The sequence below is a fragment of the Argopecten irradians genome, chromosome 4 (assembly GCF_041381155.1).
Source record: "Argopecten irradians isolate NY chromosome 4, Ai_NY, whole genome shotgun sequence".
Classification (NCBI taxonomy): Eukaryota; Metazoa; Mollusca; class Bivalvia; order Pectinida; family Pectinidae; genus Argopecten; species Argopecten irradians.
In genome coordinates this window covers 34,968,549-34,996,148 of record NC_091137.1, presented here as the reverse complement: position 1 = coordinate 34,996,148, position 27,600 = coordinate 34,968,549, and the positions used below count along the sequence as shown (strand labels likewise).

General features: G+C 33.4%; 1 protein-coding gene and 1 long non-coding RNA gene across 8 annotated transcripts; one reads left to right on the top strand and one right to left on the bottom strand.

Annotated features, from left to right (window-relative positions):
* Window positions 1-96: 96 nt before the first annotated feature.
* On the bottom strand, window positions 97-27,600 carry LOC138321442 (uncharacterized). Of its 6 annotated transcripts, none has more exons than XM_069265141.1 (9): window positions 27,098-27,600; window positions 24,650-24,673; window positions 9,737-9,796; window positions 3,384-3,474; window positions 2,782-2,913; window positions 2,321-2,481; window positions 1,715-1,919; window positions 1,411-1,522; window positions 97-1,059 (listed from the first exon to the last, which is right to left on the bottom strand). In XM_069265141.1, exons 1-9 carry the CDS (start codon window positions 27,326-27,328, stop codon window positions 819-821), a joined length of 1,257 nt encoding a protein of 418 aa, XP_069121242.1. In that variant the 5' UTR covers window positions 27,329-27,600; the 3' UTR covers window positions 97-818. The 6 variants fall into 6 exon arrangements, with proteins under 6 accessions (XP_069121242.1, XP_069121243.1, XP_069121245.1 ...); XM_069265142.1 differs by lacking the exon at window positions 24,650-24,673 and adding an exon at window positions 11,580-11,594 and having other exon boundaries at window positions 27,098-27,599; XM_069265144.1 differs by lacking the exons at window positions 24,650-24,673; window positions 27,098-27,600 and adding exons at window positions 11,580-11,594; window positions 14,815-15,156.
* LOC138321443 (uncharacterized) lies at window positions 4,146-6,427 on the top strand. 2 transcript variants are annotated; one of them, XR_011208332.1, is made up of 4 exons: window positions 4,146-4,325; window positions 5,498-5,595; window positions 5,726-5,795; window positions 6,278-6,427. It is a non-coding gene; the product is annotated as an uncharacterized lncRNA (long non-coding RNA). The 2 variants fall into 2 exon arrangements; XR_011208331.1 differs by lacking the exon at window positions 4,146-4,325 and having other exon boundaries at window positions 5,260-5,595.

Below are 27,600 nucleotides of genomic sequence, written 5' to 3'. Positions count from 1 at the left end.
AATCACGCCTCGTAGCTTCTACCTTTAATGAGATGGACAAAAGCTTAAACTTTGGTATGATAGCTGCAATGCATTATCAAATAAAACTCAATTGAATTTGATTGGCTCAATTTTCAGTTTTGGGCATGGAACTGATTTATTCACAAAACGTAATACAAAGATCGTCGTGCCAACAGTGTGAAGGTGGTTCAGAAATAGTGTTGTTTCCAACAAAACCTATCGGGATTTATTACAAAAAGGAAGTGAAAGTGTTGTAGTATAGCAAACATATACTGTATAATATAGCATTTGGTCACTCGAAATTTCTACAAAAGATTGCACAGCATAGTTTTAAACATCACAGTTGACATATCACAGTTTATACCGCAGATTAAACATTTATATCACAGATAGCACTCCATCCCTGACATCGCATAGTCCAACTAAAGCAAAATAAATAGGTAGAAAACTGATATACATGGCCTCGATGGCGAACCGGAAGTCGGTATCACTCTATATTCATCACCTCAACCAACAACCGGAAGCTGGTATCACAATTATCATCTCTGTATCTTGATGTACACTTCCAGAGGATGGAGAACATGTCCACTAAAAACACAGGCGATAAAAATCCGATATCTTCCAGTTCGTCATTCAGGGCAGGTAATCCATATAATAAAGGCGATTCACTTTGAGATATAAGAGATAATTGAGTTATTCAACATAAGGAAACATAATATATGAGCAGAATAAGACAATTTAAACATTGTCACGCTTTTAAGCTGTGTTAACAGGCAGTTGTCTCGGAATAATCAGGGACTACTAGTTTTGAGTTGTTCTTATCCCCAGTCGGGATGGATAACAAAATGGCGGGGAATTGGTGCCTGCGGTCGGATATAGTGAGAGCTCCAGTTGCCTGCCCCTTTGTCGTTGTACTCCGGTAGGTGGTGCCATGTTGTGTGCATCCAGCGTTCCTTACGTGTTTGTGGAGAAAGCAGTCTCAGATGCTGTAGCTTACCCGCCTTGGAACGATCAGTGTTATTTTTAGCTCGCGGAGCTGGTCCCCTTTTGTCGGAAGCTCTGAAAACGAGAAATATGACAAAAGTGGTTAATGCTGAAAACACCCTCAATTTTCCCAATCGTAATCATTGTCCAAATAGGTAAGATGATTTGTTGCCGAACGTAAACCGTTCATTATAGATAATAATTCCATCTGTGTGCCTAATCAGCGTCTTATTCTAAAATGATTTCAACTCGAAGAATTATAAATGCGTGATAATTTAATATTATGCTATAGCAGACTTGATTATTATTGATTGTGATTATTATTGATTAAGTCATTACAAATCTCCAGAGATAGGCATGTATGTAAGTAATGACAAACATATACAGTATTTTATTTGTAGCAATGACAAGCATATGCTAACTTACCCTTCTAAAGTGTCGATGACTTGTTGTAAGCGTTTCTTCTGTTCTACTGCGGTTGTCCCCATTAACTTTGTGCCGGCAAGGGAGTTGAAGAATTTTAAAGCCACCTGTCGTTCTGAAATAAGCATTTTGTCGTGAAAATAGGATCGAGCATAGCATTTGGTTCTGTATTACCCTCAACAGTTGAAATTCTAGAATAGATTTTCACCAAAGAAATTTATTATGGTGTGTCGTCATTTAACTGGTTTTCAACTTCGCAAAAGCAATAATCGCCATATGTTATTATGAAGAGCACTTTAAAACCTACCTTCTTCGTTAGCAGATGATAGCCATTTTTCAACTTCTTCTCGAGCGTCAGGCATCATTGTCTTTTTTAAAGAGTTCTCCATCTGCTGTTTCTTGTCCGCCATCTTTAGAATTCTCTCTATAACTCTCCTATCTGCTTTTGGTGCCAGTTTGAGCAGTTCGTCTGCCTTGTCAACTACATGCGGTTGTAATGATGACTTGAAATCCTGCGGGAAAAGATATAAAGTATAAAGAATTATTCAAAGTCAGGTGAAGAATGCTGTCAGTTTTAAAACAGTAGCATGACATTTACATTCTTAGTTAACTACCAGCTTTTCGTATTTCACCTTTTACATTTATTTTCCGAAAGGAATTGTTCTAAAGACAGAGAAAGAATACGCACCCATAGATACTCAAATAAAAATCCCCATTTCATAGTACCTTTTCCAATCATTTAGAATCCTTATAGATAATTTAGAATCCTTATAGAATCCTTATGAACAGATAAAAAGTCATAGACGCAATTCAATTTCTATTTGAGTTGTGGATTCGGTCAACATTGTTCTACAATTGAAAAGCCCGATAAGTCTTAAAAAAGAGCTCAATCTAAATTGCAAGATGCCCTCACCTCCTTTCCCAGTTTCACATCCTCTTCGGATGGTGCCTGCGGTCTGGATGCCTCAGGATTCGCCACTGGAACAGGAGTGCCAGCAGCCTTGTTGATCCTAGTGTATTGTCTGGACATTCCCAGAGGGCGAGGCTGGTTCGCCTTCATCTTTAATTCCGGTACTGAGGGTAAATGGTATAATGACACGCTTAAATATTTAGGTAAATGGGTGGTTGGAATAAGAGGAAGCAAAATATGATAATTATGTTAAAGGCGTATCTATAACGGACACTTTAAATTCAATGTAGAATTGTTAAATATGAATCTAGATTCAAACAATGGTGAATAACTCTTTCATGGAATATCTCGTACCTAGTTCATATCAGATGATAGTCAAAGTGAATTATGATTGTGCCATTGACACAAGGAGCCAAACAGCGAAGTTTAAGAAGTACGTGCGGATCTTTTTCGTGATAACTTACGCGACATTTGTCTGCTGAGACGAGGAGGTGGGGATTTAGCTGACACGACAGAAGCCGCTCTGGATGGGACTTGGGAAGCCTCTGATGATGGTCTGAAGAATCTCTCGTGCTCCTCCGTTACAACGCCAACATCTAGATAAATAAAAGAAATTGTTAACAGTGACTTACACATTATCAAACAACACTTATCTTCAGAAGTGAACAAATAGCAAATAACGTATGTTCTTCTAGGACTCTACTTATATTCTTCACCGGTACAAAGGGTATAAATTGTTGGTACTTGGGCGTTGCTGAAGAAATGAAACTACCGTATATTCGTTTATTTTTGCGGGTCAAGAATTCCTGACATTGACGTAAAACTGGGAAATCAAATTTTATTAATTTTTCGTGGATGAACTTTTTGAGACCACTCTATCGTCCCGCGATTCTCGAAAATATTACTACGAAGATTGCCAACTATACGGTAAGTTGTAAGGTCTTTCTTATCAATCAGATACCTATAGCAATAATAATTTATCAAAGAGTATTTTGTACATCAATGAGATGGATATACATGTATAGTTATAGTTATGATAATGATTTAGATTGTTTGTTTTACTCACTGGCGTCGTTTCTCGGGACGGGAGGTTCGTACTTGTCTTTGACGCTGTGTGGACGGTAGAATCTCTGTGGCACTCGCCAGTTGGTGAACATCTGTGGAAGAATTGAGAAAACAAACAAGTCATAGAATAGGGCAAATTCGTGTTTTCTTCTGTAACCTTATGATCTCAATTCTTCTTCATATAATCACTAGCCGTTCGATAATTATACTGTAAACTATTTTAATTTCGCGAGTTATCCATTTCTTTTTGCGTAATTTCGTGATAGACGTCGAATGCAAATTCAAATATTTCACCAATTATGGTATGAAACGTGTATACGAATCATATATCGCAAATTTATTATTCGCGAAAACAATGACCACGCAAAATACGCTGAAAATAACGCGGCTTACACTGATCTCCGTGTTTCCACTGCTATGCTCAGAGCACTATTCCGTCTTTGTATATTACAGAGTTAGCTCCCTTGCGGGTAGGTATCGATTGTTACGTCATTATTTTGTGAGCGCAATTCACGTCGTTTTCTCCGAAAAGTATGACGTTACGCTCGCAAACACATGATGTCACAATTAATATCTACCCGCAAGCGCAGATAACTCTGCAATATGCAAATACAGAATATAATACAAAGTCGTAATTCTCTGACAGAAATCAGTCGTATAATCAAATCAATTTGAAAACAAGTTTCGTTGCTTAAAAATTTAAGTATATGCATTTTGTGATTTGTATAGATACAATGTATTCAACTCCGGTTTTTATATGAAATCCAATGCATGTTAATTTAAAGCTAAAAATATTAAGACATACTGTTCAGTATGAATTCATTTCATTCTGGTTAAATTTCAGCATGGTTTATCAATTTGCATATATATTACTTGTGGTATTATGGACGAAACAAAGCAGGAGACACGATTTCCCTACCTACTGAATTACTTCGTTCCTAGGGTAAGGTGTATATTTTAACGCTAGATAGGTTTAAAGCCAAAGACAATGTTTAAACAATCAACCATCGAACACTTACAGATCAGATAAGACATTCTCAATTTCACATTACTGTCCTGATTGAAAAGGAAATACGTTTAAAAGCAAATTGAGCTTAATTGTGTGTTAACCTATGGAAATTGATTCACTAGTTGACAAAATACAATTTGAGATTCACCAACATTCACACAAATCACGATAAATCAATAGAATCTTTGCAATTCCATTGAGTTTGAAATTAACTTGAACAAATAAATACTTCGAACGAAGTTCTTTTAAAAAAAACTGAACTAAATGATGTCTATTTACCAAATGCAATTTGAGCCAAATAAAAATCCATTCAATACGAATCATAATAATCAAACAGTATGGAATATACATTTTAACCAATTTGAGATTCAGGCGAATCACAATAAATAAACAGTGTGGTGTATATACAGAGATACGTACCTGTCTGTACCTATAATTCTCTACCAGTAAATCTATGCCTTTGTTTTCACCCATTTTGTCCTCATAACACCTCACGATATTTCCTCACAACACTTCCCCCACAACACTACAGACCTAATATGGCCGCCCCTGCTCTATAACTTATTGACTGGAATAGCAGCCACCCTGGATTGAAGTCCCGGAGACGACTGTACATATCGAGTCTCTTATGTCATGTGTCCTACCTACCATTCAAAAACACACTAGGCTTACTTGTCAATTAAAACATACAAGCTTCTTACTACCACGAAAGTTCATCCCTTTAAAAAGCATGGTCAGCTTGAATACCCAACTTAACGTGATTGTTATTCTCAACAGTGACAACTTGTAAAGTCTTTAGCATATTTTCATCTTGTATATTATTGTTATTATTTTAATCCAAGAGATGTAGAATTTAAGTTATGAATACATTAGTGTTGTATTTGTTAATTTTATAGTTTCGTTTACAGGTTTATAAAGTTTACCAATCTATTAGAAAAATAAAACTCGGCAAACAAACTGGGTCAAAGGCCCGCCTATTTACGAGTTGTATAAACTAGGTATTGTGTCGATGGCACTAATCTCTAGTATAATGAATTCCACAGACATATTACTGGTATCTTAATTGTACGTTTTGTCCGATAGAGATTTGTTATGTTTATTTGCAGATATATCCTAGGCACGGAAAATACAACAAAGACGCATGAATGACCATTGTTATAAGAAGAAATCAACAACGGAAGTTTTAAGAAGGAACCATATCCAGGTAACGATTTCAATACTACGGGTTTTTTTATACCAAAGAGCTGTAAAAATGGTAAGTAATATCTGATGACTATTTTTTTGTTTTATTTTGTTTGCTTGTTTGTTTGTTTGTTTGTTTTTTCTCATTTTAGTGCGCTTTACATAAGAAAGAACGTAGTTGTTGAAACAGAATCTGATGCATAAAACGTCCACAACAACAAGGTATGCGTTGCATTGAAGAGGTAAAGGCAACATTTTGTCTATGGAATATACTAATACAGTGTTCTAATTGTGAGATTTGGCTAAAAAATACGAAGATTTTAACCATGAAATCAGGAAATCAATGGACATTTTTCTTTGGTAAATAAGGCCTATGGAAAACATTATTTGATTGAAGCTAACAAAGGTCGCGTTCGTGGAACTAGTGATATCAACGCACACGGATTAATATACAGCTCGGTTCAAAACCTAGCTGAGTCATATTCCGCTTTATGAAAAGTTCTGGTAATGATCATGACGATAAATTAAAATGAAATGAAAAGGAATGTATAAAGAACGGTACGATCTCAGCTAGACAGCTGTACCCGCTGAATGGTATATGATTAATATAATCCCCAAGGTTCTTTTAAACACCCACTGTAAAGCTTATTCATTATCTTCATTAATATCCGTTCATATCTTTAAACATTCGTTTATTTTTTCAGATATAGAAAAAGAGAATGATCTGTAAGTCAACGTTTTTAAACTTTCATTATACCGTTAATTGTTGCCGATAATTCTTTATTGATATTAAAATGCAGCTCTACCAATGTGCCCAATATAGTATTCACTCAACAGTTTGTAAAAGTCTGATTCGTGGCATTTAAAAGTTTAATATTTCAATAGGTACACCGGTCTCAAAGTATTTATTATAATAATGTACATATTTGATTATATCTAGTGTATTCGATATTGATTATAAATGTGTATAGATATTTAGATGTAATTTTTACACGGTTATAAATAGATACTCACTTTTTGTCTGTCATTTGAACTGTAAATTATCCAGTGCAGCAATACCCTTAGATATTATTTATATCGTATCATGATTAATTTAACTTTTTATGTTATAACAGATTAAAGCGGAGTGTATCGAAGCGGTTTATGAAGAGGGTGTGAATTATCTCCCGGACTCCGTAATATAAAAAACATATCCAAGTTAATCCTTATAATTCAATGTAATCAAATAAAATTTCTTATACTTGAGGCTTTACTCTACGATATCGCTTCGTAGTTTCATGAAATCAATCATTACTTAAACGTTATTAGATGATAGAGTTTTAAGCCTATAATAATCGTTACAAGCAAGTTTGGATTATTAGAAGATAATATTCGAAATTTCTCAATTTTTTTATTTAATCCAATCGCAACACAAGGGAGATTTTCCGGAAATTTTCGGATATTTCCGATTGAATGTATTGGTTAACCGTAATTAGCTGAGCTTATTTCCGGTTTGATAAAACCAACATCTTGGAGAAAGTCCATAGCCTAAAAATAGTTATAGACCAATATGTTTTAATTATATGCATCAACGGTATCCGGTATGACTATTTTAAATTGGGGAGATAATGTTATTTAAAATACAATAACAATATGAAATTTTGAAGAAAGATTGCAATAAAATTACGAAAGGGATATTCACACTAGCAATGATTATTTACTCTTGCGTCCATCAATTCACTATAAAACTATCTAAACATTATAATCTGTAAAATATATCGTATATTTTCTTGTAATTGGGAATTTTAAAGGTTTACTATTTGTGGAATTCTCGCATGCAAATTTGGCGAAAGTACCACCACTCTTCTCTAAACGTGCGGTTTATTTTTTAAAGATCCGAAAATAATAACATTCCTGGGCCTTAAAAACCATAATTTCCAACATAAAATGGTAGTGTATAATTATGTTAGTCATTTCACGGCTCCTTATTATTGGCCATTGTAAACCTAACTTTATCTCCTCTAAATATAATCCCGTATAATACAACAGTTGGCAAATGTCCACCAGATACGAGTAAATAGCCAATGATTATCACAGTAATTACTACTTCGACCACTAAATAATGACAGTTATTTTAAATTCGAGAACTCGGTTATAATATCTTTATACAAATGGATAACTTAAACTGTATTTGTTTGGTTTATATATACACATGCGTGTTGTCCTCATACACACCTTGTAATCAAATATGAAAATTATATCAATTTTACACTCAAGAATATTATAAACCGTATTGAATTGTTAGTAGTGTTAGGACGGAGATTATTAATAAAGTCAGGTTTACCTTATTCAGTGACGTAATTTGTAGTGGAATACATATTTTGGAAAATATAATTCGTATTATAAATCTGATAAGAAGGAAAACGCAAGATATATATGCTAGACGTGAATTTTACAGTTTATGAAAAAAACCGATTTTAGGTTTATTCTATGGCGATTATCAGCAGGGTTGGATAATAAACATTCTGTTACGTAATCCTAGTGATTAAATCCGATCAGAACTTTGTCGGTGGCAGCATGGATCCATATATACGTAACATTATCAGGAATCGATAAATAAAACACTACCTGCATAAAATCTCGGTACAATTCAATATGGATTTAAAGGTCTCCCATTGACCTAGAGTTCCTTTGGAATACAGAACAATCTAAGGTTGAAATAGTAAAACTTACCTCGTACAGTATTCTTAAGCAACAAGTCCTTTAGAGTGGCCGACATTTAAGTGTTTACAGTACGGTGCAATGAAATGTGACATCATATAACCTTTTCTTTGTAACACAGTGTATACTTCCCTTCAATTATCGATACAATTGGCGATATCATACATTAGCGATATCGATACATGTGAAACCTGCAATAACGACCACTTTTGTATAAAGATCACCTGCTTATTGAGACCACGTTCTTAGGATCTCAAATGGCCATTTATAACAATCTGACCTTGAATGGTCTTAATAGACTAGTTTGACTGCACGTATATAACAGAGTTGATTTACAGTGTAATTTATACAATCATACAACTATCGATACGAAATAAATTGTTATATTTCATACAACTAGCCATATATGTATTTCATAAAACAGTGCATATATTTTACACCATACAATGTTATTGTGATGTAAATAAAACAATGGCTATATAAACTATTGATGTTTTGTTGTGTTGTGGGCATTTAAAATAATGTAAACCATCATTCTGGTTACTAATATCTTAGAGAATATACTGCAGACCATTTAATTCTGTTGTACACTATATATGAGCTTTATAAATTATCCGCGTAACATTTGTAGTCACGTACGTGTTCGCTAAATTATGCGAAAATTTGTATCTCGCCAAAATAATAGGGTTTATAGTAAACGAGATTCATGCTTGTTGGTGAATAATTACATGTCTAACAGTTCGCTATGGGGCCATGCGAAAAGACAAGAGAATTTAAATATCGTCCATTGTCATTCCTAGGTACCGAATTGATTTCCGACTCGGATAAATCAAGGGTATTGTAGTTTTACACTCAGGAATACATCTATGAATCCCAATACTATAGATGACTAACTACTAAGCCCAGCCAAAGAATGGTAACCATAAAAATGTGTATTGATTCCATGGAGTTGAACTAGCAAGGTGAGCTGGCATAAACACGGCTATTGACATCGATTATAGAGCTATTCTATGTACAATCTATTGGCACGCGCGTACAAACCAAATCCTACCCACATGCCAAAATTCACAGCGTTACATTAAGGTTTGTACTTATGAAATACAATATGATTGTGTTACCTTTGTCTGTTAATGATGTCCTTCGAAAAAACAATATGTGTACTTGCAGTCGTTCAGACACATCCCTAGCAACAACGTTCGCCCATATTGAAATTCCTATCCTTTCCTATCGTCTGCAGACCGATTTTACTCCTTTCTGATTTCCACGCCTCACAGCGCATGACACAGATACTGCTATAGTTCTAACTACGAGGACAATTACATTTGTTTATCTATAGGCTCGAAACGCTTTTAATACCACTTAAAGCAGGTGTTGTTTGATATCCCAGCATTTAAATTGATTTCTGGACACGATTTTCGATTTATATCACCACCACTGTTGATATTTTATAGATTTAAACTTACCTGATTTTGTTTATTTCCAAATAAAATTTCTTGTAATGTCTGCCTTTTCTTCTCAAAGGGCTGAAAAATATCAAACAACATGCATTAGATATGGCCATAAGGAAACATATCCTTTGTACCGGAGTTTTGGAGTGACTCATTTTAAAATTAAATGGACATGACCTAAACATTTCTGATAAAACCTGCATACTACTTGCTTACTTTAGAGGCCCTGCTCACACTAATTTCATCTGAAATACTGTATGAAATATATATTAGATACATTTGATAATAATCTTCAGTTTAATGTATTTTCATATACAACAACCTTGTATCATGTACCTAACTGTTACATGATACCTTATATAGACTCTAGGATCTCCTTACATGGTTCTTTGTTTCAACCTATAGAGTTAATAATTAAATTGTCTGTTTATGATTAGAGACCAGATGTAAGCTTGCTATCTAACACCACCGACTACGGTAGGCAAGGACATTTAAACCACAGATATAATCATTATATACATACTATATTTATCGGAATTGGAATCTTGATTAAAATATTTCAATATCAATGCGGCTGAAGTATGATTACAGTAACGCAATACCTAACGGATTTGTTTTGATGAACGGAGGGGTAATATTGTGCAATACGAAAGTAACTAAGATCTTAAAAAATAAGGGGCAAATAGGGGCAACATTTAGGATAGCTATATAGGCTAGTACATCGTATACTAATTAGTATTTCTATACCTATACACAGGTAGACATATCTAACATGTACTCCATGACTAGGTGTGTTAGTGTTAGTAGTGTAGATGAATATCAAAGCGTATCTATGTGTATATAACTTCAATTCATTCCGTGAGAACAGGGATTAGTATATAGCTAAGAAGTACATTTTGTATGTATATAATGTTTGTTATCTATATTATTTATACTGTAAAACACTTTATTTTCGCGCCTACAATTTTTCGCGTTTTCATTATTGTCAGTATTTCGCAAATACATAAATTCGCGATCAATGGTTCTTACTGACAATCGTGCACTCGTATACATGTTTTCTATAATTATTCGCGAAATATTTAAATTCTCGATCGATTTCTAGCAAAATTACGCGAAATTTTCTATCTTACGAAAATAAAGTGCTTTACAGTACATTGTACACGGTCTGTAATGTCTATGCTACGTTTTCTATGTTAAGTAGGTACTAAAAAGAACTTTAAATGCTGTCCCGTATGCGCTGTAATAAAACAATTATTATGATACATGTAATAAATATGCATTATGCATGATTATCTCAATGGTTAGGATTTTTAAGCATCTCATGGGTCAATTATTATCTAACAGATTTAGAGAATACCAAAATCCGGTATAGCTTTATGGATCTTATTAATCTATTGCGCTGAAATATTACACAATATACTCTATAACATGGAATTTTCGTTGTGAGGTTTTTAGAACCTTGAATACTTCTAAACTACGAAAGAAAGTCCCCACGAATATTTTATGTTATACAGTAACCGAATGGCAATCAACTTAAAACAAAAGAATTTCAGGTATGCAACAGTCGGATACGACTAAAAGTACCAAATGTATTTAGGTTTCATCGTTAGTGAATATATTAAAGGTGGTGATACATAAGTATTTGTTTAGAATCCATTTCATCCCCAACTTTAATGGATAATTACGTTTCTATTGATACAGTAAATACACTGGTTCAACAACCTAAATCTAACAGAGAGGCATTAGTTCTGTCACCCATTCGTTATTAAGCTCACTATATCTACTGGTACAGAACAGGAGACTAAAATTATTTCTACTGACTTTGTTGACCATGATTACGACTATATATCATACTTACCGGGCACATGGAAACCTGATGGTAACACAATGAGTTAGATGATGATAATCATAATGTTGCTGGTAAAACTAGTTACCATTAGCTGAAGTTTGATTATAAAATGTACTGATCTATCCAATTCTCATAAACTATCAAAAACTATTTTTATGATAGTTTTATGTAATTGTGTAAATGCGTAAAACAACCAAATTAAAAGCTTAAGAATACATTTATTTAATTATGCTGTTTCATCTGAGGTAAATTTCTACATTATGCGGATACAATACAAAGACGACGGAGTTATTTCCCTTTGTTTGGTTAAAAGAGCTGATCCATCTTATTGACCTGTAGCAGTGCTATTGAAATACAGGAATACATGACTTCTCTGAGGTGCCAATATTGTCATGACAAAACACGATTTAGATTTTTTTGTCGACACAACAACCCAATCTAATAATAACATGATAAGCATATAAAATACGCGACAAGGGCTTATAAATTAACATTATATGAACAATTAACTAATTGACATGAACATGTAATAATTATTCTCTTTTTAAAATTTATTGTTCCTTAATAAGCCGTCTTGAGAAATAGGCATAGCCATAGGTGGTAACAAAGGTGACTTTGTTCATCTTCCCATTATTCTTGTCGATAATTTCTAATATGCTTCGACATTTTGTTTTTAAAGAAATTGTTTATTATAAGCCTTAAATGTTTTAAGACTAAAACAATCAAAACATGAATGTTTGCTGAAATACTGTAAGATAACTATTTAATAAATTGAAAATAAATAAGATTGAACTATATAGGCAATGCCTGTTGTTTGAATCTTTTCCGTTTTTAAAAAAAAATAAAATTTGATGGAATTGAAATTGAAAATAATCAAGGATCTAAATTGTCATGAAATTCCAATAACTCCATTTTATTTCTGACAAAATGCACCCCATGATTACTTGGGCGAAGTCCAATATTATTTTATGTGTAATGCAGAGGGCATTAATTATGTAGTATGAAGTTGAACTCAATCTATACCAAATAGTTGATCTTTTAATCTCCTGATTGACGTGAACAAAAATACACAAATGCCATTAACAACAAGTGTACGCCATACAACACCTGTTTGTGACACTAAAGCCTTAATCAATCTTACTTTATACTATGTAAGCTTGCTTTCTGTATTTACCTTGCTTTGACTTTTTTGTACGGTAACTCACTACACTTAAGGGTTACATTAAGTTAAGTTGTTAAGAGTTCGGTAAGCATATGAGATATATAGGTATATACAAAGGAACTGCTATATATTCCAATTAATTTAATGTAATGATTCAATGATGGCATGATGTTATTTAAGAATTAATCTAAGATTTTATATGATGATGATATACATGTAATATAAAAACCTAAGTATAGTTCGCGGTTTATGATGAGAATATACTCCAAATTTTGTGTTATAGCTCCACGACAAAAAACATATTCAAGTAATTCGTTAATAATCGTTATATCAGCTAATCAAAAGCGACGTTAAAATGACAACGTCTTTTTTTTACTTTATGGGCTGATAAAGTAATTTATCCCAATGAAAATGCTCGTTAAAAGAAAAATTTGAATTATATATGTGTTTTTACAGAAATAAACGAATAATATGAAATAAAAGCAACAAACGGCAAGAAAATCCTCGTTAGATAGGGCAACAGTTAATTTGATATTGGCATACAGTCAAACCTCGTTTAAATTTCGAATACTCCGAGTAATCGAGTTACGTTTTGTTAAATAAATCGTTATAATTTTGGCATACAGACATACATGCAAACCTTGTTAAAACTTCGAATACTCCGAGTAATCGATTTGTGTTTTGTTAAATATATCGTGATAATTTTGGCAGGAATCAGTAATATACTACTTCGAATTAAACAAGTTATTTTATTTATTCGAGTTCGACTTATTGAGTTCAACTGTATACCATGTGACATTTTGACATTTCCATACAATTCAATATTTGTAAAAGAAAAAAAGAACATTGCTGCTCCTGTGGCATTTATAGTATTTGTCTGTGTTTTATGTTGGCTACAGATCAAATGAAGGTTTATAGTATGTGCTGTGGGTCACGGCCTACGCCCTCTCCTCGGTTATATAGAAGTCGTGGTATTGTTAAACTGTTATCTAATCCGTTGTATTGTTACCCACATGCATTGGAAATAAATATATATTTTGTATACGTACTAAATAACGCAGCATCGACTAGATATATATTTGATATATTGCCTTTTTAAATATTAATCGCATTCTTCGAATTACATAGCAACGTAACAGCCAATATCACACAATGCTACTTTCTCTCATTCATGACGAAATTTCGGTAAAAATACGAGCGATATTGTAAAATAATAAAGTTTTCCGATGTTAAGTGGTAAAAATCACTGTTTAAACTTGATGTAATGATACAATATCAATCAGCGACTCACAAAATATTGGTAAAAATCTTCGTATCGTCATCATGGGTATACATGATGGTCATGTTAAAGTGTGCTGTTCTAACGAAAAACGATATTCCACACTTTTCTTGAACAATGGTTAGCAAGTGCACCCAGTTCAATATTTGGTTTCAGACCATCAAATCATCTTTCCAGCGTCTAATTACCCCCAAATGTCTTTCTACCTGTTATATATTCCTTTGAATCTCTAACTTATTTTTTCTGTCATGAACCCTTCATTACCTTACCCTCTTCATCTTTTTAGAAAATTGATGATATTTTTTTCACCTAATTCAGTTTTTATTGCATTACAACACAACTGAATATTTCAACATAATTGAGCAACAAGCGATATAAAACTGTACGGGAAAAGGTTTTATATATAAAGGTAAATATCAATTTACCACATTGTGTTTTATTTTCATCTCTCACACTTTCATCTTGACATTTAATTGGTTGTTAAAACGTCCCATGGATAACAGTCACATACACTCCTTATCCCTATTGTCGGTGGTGATGGTAACAATGGATTACTGTAAACAATCTCAAATGTATCCACATTCTTTTTCTCGTAATTTATTAATTATTTATGTTTTTGTTTATGTTTTAATGTTTTTATAATAACGAGGGTCGTTATTGTGTTCAATTTTATGGTTCAGTACTAGTATAATATTTTACGCATGTTTTAAATTTCAACATTTCTGTTTCTGAACTCCTTTATGTTTAAGTTAATTTTGTTTAAAATTTCGACTTTTCTAATTCTGAACTCCTTTATGTTTTACCTTAGCACCAGCTGGTTTCTGTTCCCCATCGTCTGGTATTTCCATCAGGGGAGTAAGAGGAGGTAATCTTAAAATTTCCATTTCGAGTAAAACTCCCTAATTTTTACACACTCATCCGGAACACGAGATGTCCGACATTGTTTCACTTCACTATACCACCCACAGTGAGTGTTGATACCCGCCGTGGTTTCAGCGGTGTTTGCCTTCCAGCGATAATAGTAATATATCTCTGATACTTTTTGGGCGGATTTCTACCTCTCCAGATAAATCCAGTGGGTATAAGTATTAATCCTGGTGCCTACGATACTCGATAGCCGTGATCAATCACTGTGATTTTAAGCCCGCACTATTAAAGAGAACAGTGATAAAGATTTATATATTGTTTATACGATACGTATAACAATGACCATGCCGATATCCCTACTTAATCGTATTAGCAAGTTGTAATGCACGTCACAGGATAGCAGTAACTCTAGTATGTTCTGTCAAACTAGGACTGTCAATAACACTGATCCGGCCCCGTTGATTTATGATCTATTAAACATGCAATATATTCGGGTGCCCCTTGTTGACCGATACCTACAAAATACATACGTTCTATATGTATTTGTATATGTCTGAAGCCTATCTGTAAGTATCTCGGACTTATCTGCATATGTTTGACAAATTTGCCCGCGGATTATGCTATCATAATTACATTTTATATCAGATTACGTATCGCATATTTCAGTACTATAGGTCCGAATAACATTGGATTTGTACGGAGATAGCACAGTTGTGTTATATTAAAACAAAGTACTTCTTTACACTCTAAGATTTGTAACTTACTGTTACCGATGCAATAATGTTAATTTGCATTTGTTAATGAGCTTATTTTATTTGTTGTGTTGTCTAATTAAGATAATATAATTATGTTTAACTCATTTAAGGAGTTGGACGAGTCTGATTTTAATGACTGAGGAAAGCAGGAGTACCCGTTGGAAAAATATACTTCAAACGGTAGCTGGCAACTGTTCAACATGGTATCTGAACTCTGAGCCCGAAGGAAGTGAAGGACTACCATAATTACAATTAAAACCACTGCGGTCCTGCTTGAATATTATATTTTGATATATTACTGATAAAAAACATGTTGTAAAATAAAATATATAAATGTACACCGAACTATTTTTTTTATGCAAAATCACTATGTAAGATGTTTAATGACACACATTATGGCCAAAGATTATTTCAAAGTATGCGTACAAGATCTGTTTCAACAATCTTAACAAAAATCAGTACATAAAAAAGTAATACTCTAAACCAAAAAGCGACCAATTGATGGCAATTAAGAACAGACTATTTTGTACGACATTCAGATAAAAAATGAAAAAGAGAAAATAATCAATTGCCAGACGAGCAAGGTCAATGCTTTATTTCATTGGCCGATACAACAAAATAACGATTCAAATATAAGATAATGAAAGTTCGAATACCATGTAATTTAATTGCACGGGTTAACTTAAACTTTTTTATGTTATGGAGATATAGGAGAAAAAGATCAACCGTAGATAATGCATTTTCTACCCACATAGAAATACTGTAATTTACTATATTTTCGTGTATGCTATACTAGTATATCGTGTTACTGTAATTTTAAATATTATTACAAATTTACGTGATCGAGGACTCATAGTTGGCAACTTTCTTGCGAAATTACGGGAAAATTTGTATCTCGCGAAAAGAAAGTGTATTCCGCTAGTTTTTATTCTGATAAAATAATGTTCTATAACAATTATAAAAACGAGATGAAAGGATTGTGCGACACAAAAGACAATTGCCATCTGAAATAATCAGACTGCATTACGAAGGTTTTCGATTGTTCTTGGACTCGTCCGTGATACTAGAATATTTCCTAGTCACCAACGATTAACATTATCAACCTCCAAACTTTAAAATGTGAATTAATACCAAAATATGAAAAAAGTCACGTGGTTCACAGAATTAAAAAAAACTATAGGCTGCTAGCATACAAGATACATTATTGCACTACTCACCATCTTTTTATAATTAACTAAACGATGACAAAATCTTCTCTTGAAAGTTAATCCACGGCAACACACAGATCAGACTATTTAACTATTTAGTCATGTTTAAGAATACATCCTACTGAAAATACGTTCCAGAATTGAAGACTAGGACGAAACAACACAACAGAAGCTACTACAGTATATCCCACCTATCGACAGTCCAACATTCCTGTCTGAGACCACTTTAACAACTACTTATAATACTGTGAAAAACAAGACAAGTTCCATAGTATTTAAAGTACTCAGTGAGAGTATACGCCGATTTACGATACATAACGTTATATGAGCTTACAGTATTACCGACATTTATCTGCCTATATATGATTATACCATTAAGATCATGCCAATAACCCTGGCCGGTAATGATATGTTAAAAAATAAAACCCAACCCCACGATAATTAGAATAATACCGATTTAAATTTTTTAAATGTGATATAGGAATAATATTTAAAAGTAAGGTGTGACAATGTGTCATTACATCATGTAATGGGTTCCCAACTTATGAACTTGCGTATCAACCTTTTCCGCAAGCCATCAGAACACTAATACAGCTAATTCTCTACACTACTGTTTTTCATGTTTGTGAAGACCTTTAAAGATTTCCAATAAGATTATAATTATTTCGTTTTTAACAGGTCCACTACGGGGACTTTTTTAATAAATGACTTAAGAGTATCTTCCGCATTGGAATAATTCTAAAGTTGTTTGCCTTGAGTTGTAGTAAAATAATAGAAACATAAAAGTCGACAAAACAAGATAACATCAAAAATCAGCACTCATTAGAGTAAGACAGAAATTTAAACCACATGTATGAAAAAGGAGACGGAATCTATTTATATGTAAATCGAATGAAATGGTCTTCCAGTACAGTATTTGTTTACTTAAATACTAATTATTGGGTTAGAAACCATACTTTTGACCGATATCTTTCATTTGTAACCGTAAAATGGGTGCAGTGTGGTTCAAAAATCATATTGTAAATAGGTTTTTTCAAGTGACGTAAAATACCTGTTCGTAATATGAATAGAAGAATATATCAGGTTGGAGACTGAATGACTTGTCTATGACGAAAAACAATACCGTCAAAGAATACAATTCAGATAAGAGAGGCAAGTCAAACAGCAAAAGAGGTGACATGTCAATTAAGCTAACACGAGCAGATCAAAAGAAATTGAGGTGTCCAGAAGGATAGTGTAAAACATTCGACTACCAAATTAAAAGTTTGAGATTTTTTGTGGGTTGGTGATGACAGTGGCCATATCCTTTATTTGTTGATAAATACAGTATTATGTTCTCTCTGGACTATTCAAACACCAGATACTGATCATATGTACGTTATGCCAAGTGCGAATAAATTCATGACAACAGTCATAAAAACTAGCCCTAGCGCTATAGGTATTCCAACCATATATACTATTATCGATGTCGTACAGAGCGCATAAAACCGTAAATAATAAGTGTGTAAAATGGAATCCGCATTTCCTTAACCTCTCTATACTGTAGTCACATCATACTACGGAACCTAGTAGCTCCTGAATTTCTTTTTCTTTTGTGTTCCTTTTGAAATCTATCTTTGAATAGTTTGAAAAAGTAAATATCCGAGTTTCCCTATCTATAAGTCATCTATAGATTTCAGCAGCAATATGATTAGAGAGCTTTAAGAAATGTTTCGGTGGTTTTGATCTCAACTTGTTTTTAAAAAAACAAAGGTGCTGAAAATTGTGTCTTTGGAACCTTAGAACAATTATATTAAATAATTCTTTTTAAGAAGAAAAAAATGTATCCTTCGCCTTTAGCACAATCTACTAAGCTAAACCAGTAAATTGGTATCTTATATTACAGGTGTGAAATTAGGCTATGATCGTTCAGGTATGTCAAATATACTATATACACAGTAGAAACTCTATATATGTCTACAGGTGCAGATTCACATTAGCATTGACACAGTTACATTAAAGATTAGGTTTTCAATAAATTGTATCGTGTATCGTAATTAATCTGTATTAATTAGAGAATTAGTTTCGTGTTTTAGATAACAGTAGACCGGTGATAATAAGTATTACTCCATGTTAATTTGATAAATACAAAGCTATTTATCCTGTGTTCGGGAATGCTCACATTTCTTCTACATATGTATTAATCGTATGTTAAATGTCATTAGGAATTCCACGAATCACGTACTCAATTCTAGTTACCTCCCTTTAGTTTAGAATGGTCCTGTCAATTTATTCTGTTAATGGTTTTCTGTTTTGATAATTAGATCTCTTGAGGGTTTATTTTGCTGTTAATATTTATTGTTTTGATAATTAGATCTCTTGAGGTTTTTATTTTCTTGACGTTTTAATATTTTTCCTCAAATTCAATACAAATATTATTTTCTATATTTTAACACTGGATATGTAAATGAAAGCCAAAGCAAACGATATCACGATTTGAAAATAGAAATGTGTTTTAAATAACACAATTTACATTATCCAGTCATCATGTAGACATATATTGGATACACACTATTGAAATGTGGGGAGGAGGTATGATACCGTCAAGAAATAGACAGTCCACTAGTGATAATTAAAATTATCTTCACAGGCTACTCAGACCTGTGTCCTATACATGAGGTCTGATGTTGAATACAGTACATGTATATAACATGTCTTATAAATACCACTTTCTGAATTAGTAACAAGAATCTGTCCATAAACCATATTTCATACATAACCGACATATTTACGCCTGAACGTTATAACTGTTTAAATAGCATAACAAACAACTAGTGTGACAATAAATTTGTACACAGTCAAACCTGTCTATTAAGACAGACAGTCAAATGGATCAAAAATGTCTTAATAGCCAAATGTTATTTACACACATGGCAAATTGTTACGAAATCGACAATTTAGGACCGTTAGAAAGTGGTATTAAAAATCAAGAGGTCTTTATACAGAGGTGGTCACTAAGGCAGGGTTGATTGTCATTGATATGTAAACTATCTCTACGTCGTTACATTTAAAATTTAAATATCCACAGTTAGGACGCCATGATATTTGTACTACAGTGTCAGTGCAGCTATCAACACCTTTAGATTGATAATCACATTTTTCATCTTTCACGAAATGTAAAAATCTGAAAATCAATTATTTTTATTTCCTCGTCTGTGAATCCAAACAAATAGTTTAAATTCGGAGACAAAGCTCGGACTGATCTGCTGATATTCCTACACAGAAATCTAGATTGGTTTTGACGGACATACCCTTGTTGGGTGTATCTGTTTGGTAATGTGTCAAACACCATTGTACATGCAATATATTACCCACAGAGAATACAGCGATACCTATCTTAAATAATAGCAAATATAATCATATATGAACTATGTAGTAAATTAGTCTATGAATCAAAAACCTATCTTTCGTTCCGCTATTACCAATGGTCAGGTGTATATATTCAACCTATATATCTAAAGCCGTTAGCGGGTTTCCTAATGAAAATCAGGAAAATGAGTACTTCAAAACAGAAAATTAAGATATAGTAATTTAAACATATTTACAAGAACTGCAATATTTTTTGTAACTTAACCAAATAATAAGAGACCGGGTTTTCTCTTCTTCATTCTTGACATACTGATATAATCATGCGGTGAAATGTCATTTACAATGTAGTTTAAAAGTACAACATAATATTATATGGAAATAACGCTGTGTCTGAATATGGTTTGTCAAATTTGTCTGACTGGCTATAACCGTAAAAAAATCTCGCAAAATAACGCGAACATTTTATCTGGTGAAAATAAGGCCACAGACAAATTAAGTGCTATCCGGTTTTGAAACATTTTACTCAATGCAGGATAGTCTGAGAAATGTTTTAATTAGCAGTTTAACCCACATAAAATATATATGTTAGATTAAGCTGGTCGAAGCAAAGATAAAATGTATAAACAATCATATTATTTTTGCAAAGATGATATTTCGTGATTTCGCTGAAAAAAACCTGATCTGTAGCCATAGTCGGTGAATTACTAGAATATCGACTTTTATTGCCACATCGCGATATAAATTTTACTTTCTTGATTGTAATTAAAATTCACGATTGGTCTGCGAAAATTATCGGTCACACACGACACATTTTGCACATAGAATGAATGTATGTACTCACTTTTTATATTTTAATATATTAAAAGCAAGATGATCATAATTTCATTTCAATGGCATCTCAAATTAATGTGTACATGCATGCACATCAAACCTATCCATTAGCTGTTATACATTTTAAAAGTCCAACACATTTCCAGTTCACACCGATATGGAATTTAGCCATTTGCTGGAGACTAACATTACACCATTAACATCTATCAGGATAATTATATTCAGTAGTATGTACATGTGTACCCATAACCCTTCTTATGATTAAGCATATTAAAAGTGTATACTTAGTATTTTACTGATACATTGAAATATTTTTACCCCTCACCATAACTAACTAATCTAAGTGAATGATATACTTGATGTCGACACTGAAGCAGAATACTTTAGTACTAGTATGACTCTTTAGGATCCACTGTCTTAGTATTCTCACAGTTGTTTTATACAATACATGTCTTGTTTTTAATTATTAATTTAATTATTTAATTAATTATTGAAGTTTGAATTACGATTTTCATGTCGGTATAATTTGGCGTCATACTGTAGTTAACAATTTCCCATGTAATCGGTGTCTAGAAGTGAGGAAATTAACACACTTAGTGATAAGGATTTTCAGTGGTTCTAATGCTGTTCTCAAATTTGAAGTGTAGTCCATATATATCAATTTCATGAATATCTTTCTATTTCTTATGACGTGTTATATTACAAATGTTTAGTTTTATCTTTTGGTGACATAAAGATATTTCTCAAAGAGAGATATACATTGACAATACGATGTTCCACGAGTTAATAGAAAAGATAATATTGCAAAAGTTTCTCCCCGCAAATAAAACTGCTATAAAGTAAAGATTTACAGTTATTTTTAATTCATATTATAGTATCAGTTTGTCATTTCATGTTGCTGCGTATTATATTAATTTATATTAATATATATTATTACTTTAATCTTTCTATTTTTATGGATTTCCACGACATTTCAGTTTATTATAACAGGAGCATTTTACATGGGTTAAACTGGCTTATGAGTTAAGTTTTCTGAATACGGTATTAATCAAATCAGCTAATTTCTAAAAGCTTTTGAGCTCCTAAAACCAAATAAATGTTAACAGTGGCGTCTTCCGAGACTCGAATTGCTATAAATAGTTCTTTAACACATTAACTTCTATATTTACTCATTCTGTTATTCTACATTTATTGTATTAAGAGTATAATAAATCTAACGCAATTTATTGCAAATACAAATCAAATGTGTCAACCATAGTGAATCGAAATACAAAACAGTATTTACGTGCATGTTAAAAGAATTAAACCAAGATCAAGCATCCTGCAGCCTTTATTTTCAAAGCTCTTTAACCTAAAACTTATTTTTCCATGAAATTTGATAATGAACTGTTCCAATTATTGATTAGAAGACTTTGAAATGTCTTCAAGTGTTAAGTTAAATAATAAACTATTTAGACCTTGTTGATAAGAAAATTTTCTAGAACAGAAATGATGTGAACTTCTCTAAAAAAAATGGGACAGAAACTAATAGTAACCTTTGCCGAATTTACCATGAAAATAACTAAAACCGACAGCTTAAACAATCATAATTCAAACTCAAAAACAACGTGCGCGAAAATAAGACAATGCACCAATGTGATATGTGACGTATATGTGTGACGTTATCATCATAAAGAACATGTGCCCGCGTGACAACATTTTAATTTACCTCACTTGTGCGATGAAACTGCTTCTCCTTTTTCTTGGGCTTATTTTTTCCCTGAACAGGACAGCAAAGACATTATTTGAACTTTTACGTTAAAGGGTATACACAATAAGACATAAATAAAGACATAATATCTTTCTAATTTACTAAAACAATGATGTTCATATTCCAAACCTGTGATATTAAAATGAAAGTACATTTTCAGATGCACGATGACAAACTTTTTTTCGGTCTTATTATCAAAAATTAAATATTTATTTGATAAATATCAAAATGGTAGTGCGTGACTCTATCTGATTTTTCACTATTCCAACGGATGGTTTTTATGACATTTCTATCCAAACTGTGTTGATTTCCTTTATATTATTGATAAAGCCTTTATGATACCTTTGTACATGTATACATGAGCTAAAGCTAAAAAATGTCTTATGAGTGAAATAATTTTCAAATGTAATGAACAGAGTGAGCAAATAGCATGAAATGTGCAAAATGATAATATTAAGCAATGCCATACACATATATGCAGTGCCGTGAAGTGTGAAATACATATCGACATAGCAGCCACAGCAGCGGTAATCATGCAATATTATTCCACCGAATATACTCCACGTTCGGTATATCATACTTGCTTCTTCTATTGTAAGATCCTTCAGTTCCTAAAATATGTTAAGTTCTCCAAAACAAACATCCCCTTTCCTGCTGCAGTGATACATTACTTCATCATAACCACGTGTTTCCGTAACAAAATGTTGATGATTTTATAAATGAGAAATGGCGCAACCATCAAGAACAAAAATGTACTCAATGAAAAAACTATAATCAAGGTTTAAACCAAAAATATCCCTTAGCAAGTTATCTATGCAATAACGTCACAAACCAATAAGGTCCCTTATTTTCTAATTTGAAGCTGAAAGAAAATTAAGAAATGCACAATATCAGAAGCGTTTATTCCTTCAATACGCCAATTACTTCAATACGCACATTCATGGACCGACTGAATCATAGCATCCCTGTCATGAGCAACTACCCCCCAAAAATAACTTTTTTTCCCGAAATGTACTTAAGTTCAACAACTTCAACGTAATCGTATACACAACACCACCATACGTTTTCCTTTTCATTAAATGACATACATTATATAGTATACCAAAAGAATAACTTCATAGCTAGGGGAGTCGCTGTTGCCAAAACCTACCTATTTAAACCTACACCCTCAGAATCCACACTATCATAACTTCACTTCGCTCAGTTCACCAGGCCGCAACCCATTGTAGACTGATCATGTCCAAACCTGATGCTAATTAACAAACTGTCCACCATTCGCCTGAAATTTTATTCCCAAGGACCTGGTATGGGATAGCAATGTCTGTGTCATCATTTGCTCATCTCCGGATTTAATATCACAGTGAAACTTCTGTACACCACTGACAACCAAGGAATATATGTAGTGATATGTGAACAGTAAAGACAATAGTGACTGTGTTGATACGCTTTCTTCTCATTGTTGCTACAGGGATGTTTTAAATATATGCACAGCTGATTACATCCTCGATATTCCAGGGCTTACTATCACTCTCGTTATGTCCATTCCAGGACGATATATGGCATGGCAAAACTGAAGGATCCGTGTGCTAATGCCCTGTGATTGTGCAGTTACCATTTTTTCCTGAAATGCCTTTCGGTTTCGTTTCGCTATGATATAGTCCAGGGGTAGATATAACAATAGTGATAGTATCCCTTGGTATATCGAGAATGTCCTCTGATGTCAAATCGGAAATAGCGCTGTTTAACTCTACACATGGTTTCTGCAAATTTAATAATGTATCTGTAGCAAAATAAGCATACATTCAAATGTACGGTGTATATAAAAGGCTTGCTTCACATCACCAGAACGTGTGAATATACATATAGTATATCTAGTTACCTTGGTGTTGAGCTTGGGCAAACGCTGTAAAGGATCAAAGATAAGAACATGTTACTTCAGCCAAGGACATATTTCTTTAGACACCGTACATGTCATCTTTATTGCCGTTGCATAATCTAAGATGAAAGTTCAAGGCAGTTTGGTTTAAATACATATTCTTATTTCAGTTAATTTACATAGAGGGTTTGTCTGGCAACATCCGATAAGGGACCACGTTCTGATGACAGTTTAGTTTCACCATCCGAATTCCTAGAGCATTGAAAGAATGTGTCCAAGAAAAAGGGTGTCCAAGATAGTTACGGAAGTGTGCAGAATCCTCTTTGTGTCTTAAGTCATTTCGTCTCAGGTAAACTAGATTACATTGTAGTATACCTGTATACCTGATTGGTAGCTACCTGTGATGAAATGACTTTGTACGTGATACAACAAAGTAGAACATTCGTTTGGAGACTGAAGCACAGATGGTGAAATGTAAATGAAATGAAAACGTGACACCTACATGGATATTGGCCAGATTTGTGTATCGGAGGAAGTATATAAAATCAGATTGGAATACAGATATATCGTATCCTATCAATTATTCCACATCGACTTCATGAATAATGGATGAATAACTACGGAGGCGGTACACGAGCATTGGATAATTTTCATTATTTGCCTCCCACTTCCCCCTTTTCACAATTCAAAATGAAGAAAATCTTCAAAGAATGAAACCAACATTCTAAGCAATTTCAATTTTACTTTTACTAAGTTAACTCATCAATATATATTCATATGATAAAATTAATATAATTTACAATGGTTTTCATTAGGTACATAACAGTTAGAATAAAAAACCAAAGTCAAAAGAAAATTTGAAGAAGAGATATTCATATGTATTAATTTGTCAATGAAATTTCTCTCTCTGGAAGACAAATGGTTGAAAATAAAATTAAAAAAAATTGCATTGGAATACCAAATCGATGAAAATTTCATTTTGTTTAAAGTAAACACGGAAACCTTTCCCTTTTACCTGCGCATATGGAACATTGGCCACTTAGGCCCAACAGGCTCGCTGATCTAAAACTATTAAAACATTAAGAAGGTGTTATACAGTCTAATTTGTACTGTGGTAGACTTAGCCCTGGTCGTAAGACTAGAAAACCACTAGTAGCTAGCCTATTATACCAACTTGTGCAGCGAACATGGGTCTGCTTAATCCTTTCTTTAATGTAAACTTTCTGAAAGTAAGGTTAATCGTATTGCAGATAATAAGCTATGACCTACTGAACGTACTGGAACTGCTAAGAGGTCAATAAAATGTCACCGTGAACGGCAACCATACAGTTCTAGTATCAGTATTGGTTTCGTGGGTAACCCAGTACTACCACAGGCTCTTGTCATCAGCTATCTCCCCCTATCCATGTATTATTATCGTGGAGTTGGACAGCTGGCGGGTCAATTGTTCCTATACAATACCCTGTGATAAAAAGACTCTACATAGGTCTTTGTATAAGTCTGTGAATGATTGATAGGGTATCATATAACTACCATATGACGACTGGAAACACAAGACAGGACAGGGAGGTCATATGAGTAATTAGAGGGGGGTCATGTCCATGACGTAATGCACATATCGGTGTAACACGTCTCATCTTTCTGGCGTTCTTACTCATTGATACGCTTGATCCGATCGATTAGTACCAGCCACCAATCAAGAGCAAATTTCAACGTGACGATTTTTTTTCAATCTTCAAAAGATTGGATATGAATAGAGCACATTGACTTTTAATGACCCGATCATGGTTACAATTCTTTATCTGTAATTAATAACGTTCTCACAAATTTTGATTCAAGTTAATGAAATTAGTTCCTATTCAATTTTTTTTCATGAGCAATACCAAGGTACTTAGTCTACGATGTCTTTGTCTATTAAACGTTTTCTTCCATAAAACATTTAACTAAGAACAGAAAAAAAAGAAACACCATTTGGTTCTAAAATTACTCTAGTAATTAATTCGTTTGATTATTTCTGAGGTACATGTTTATCATTCTGGTCGTTACGGAGCTGACAGACATAAAACATTGACGAACTAATTGGTGTGTAACCACATTGCCATGATAATTGAAACAATTTCCCTACGTATTTGCCTATTGTTTGATCGCATAACAAAATAAATTTTAAAACCGCCAAAAATAAAAGTTTGGTAATTTTGGCAGTTTTGATTAACGGACAGCCTTCGGAAAGCTATTCGGAAACATCACGTGTCGTTCCAGAACAATATCCTAAGAAATTGTCGGTGAAAAAGCAACCTTGCAATTTATTTATTTATTGAAACGAAGATAATGATGCCTTTCATAAAACACCTGATCATTTTATGACAAAACAATCCTTTGACATTAGATAAAAAGTCTTTCGACCGACTATATACATTAATGTTATATCATTATTATGTAATGATGACTTACCATGCTATTGAAGTCTGGTGACCATTGATCTACATCCCGTGGCCCACAGAAATCCTTATGGGTCGTCGAGTTGTACTTGTCCCAGCTACGTTTCGACCCCGCGGACTGGGGCAAAAGATGGGCACTATTGTCTTGAAGCAACCGAATCTGATGTGCCAGCCAGTTCCCCGGGGGGACAGGTGACGGAATCTCAAAAGCCGTGTTAGACCTCTGCATAACATCCAACGCCATTTTGAATTCGTCAAGCGTCTCTAAGAATGTGCCGACAGATTAACTTTAAAAAAATATTATCGCAATAATTTCCAGATGTCGGTTTTGGTCTGTCACCACTTACTCCATGTAATGTTCCCGGCTAGGGACTCGATTTATGATTGGTGACACCCCATAGGGTGACATCGGCTCCCCCAAACTTTCTTCCCTCTGCTAAGATGGTGGATCAAGTAACAGAACAAACCTAACCCAATCTGGCTGTCATTACATAGCCCTTGTTTCAAACAGGGACG

Bases quoted from the DNA above. Each gene is read 5' to 3' on its own strand.
- LOC138321442 (XM_069265141.1), bottom strand. From the start codon at position 27,328: ATGGCGTTGGATGTTATGCAGAGGTCTAACACGGCTTTTGAGATTCCG. The intron at 24,674-27,097 runs GTAAGTCATCAT...GATCCTTTACAG, and splicing joins CACCAGACTTCAATAGCATG to CGTTTGCCCAAGCTCAACAC. The intron at 2,914-3,383 runs GTGAGTAAAACA...TTATTTATCTAG, and splicing joins CGTCCCGAGAAACGACGCCA to ATGTTGGCGTTGTAACGGAG.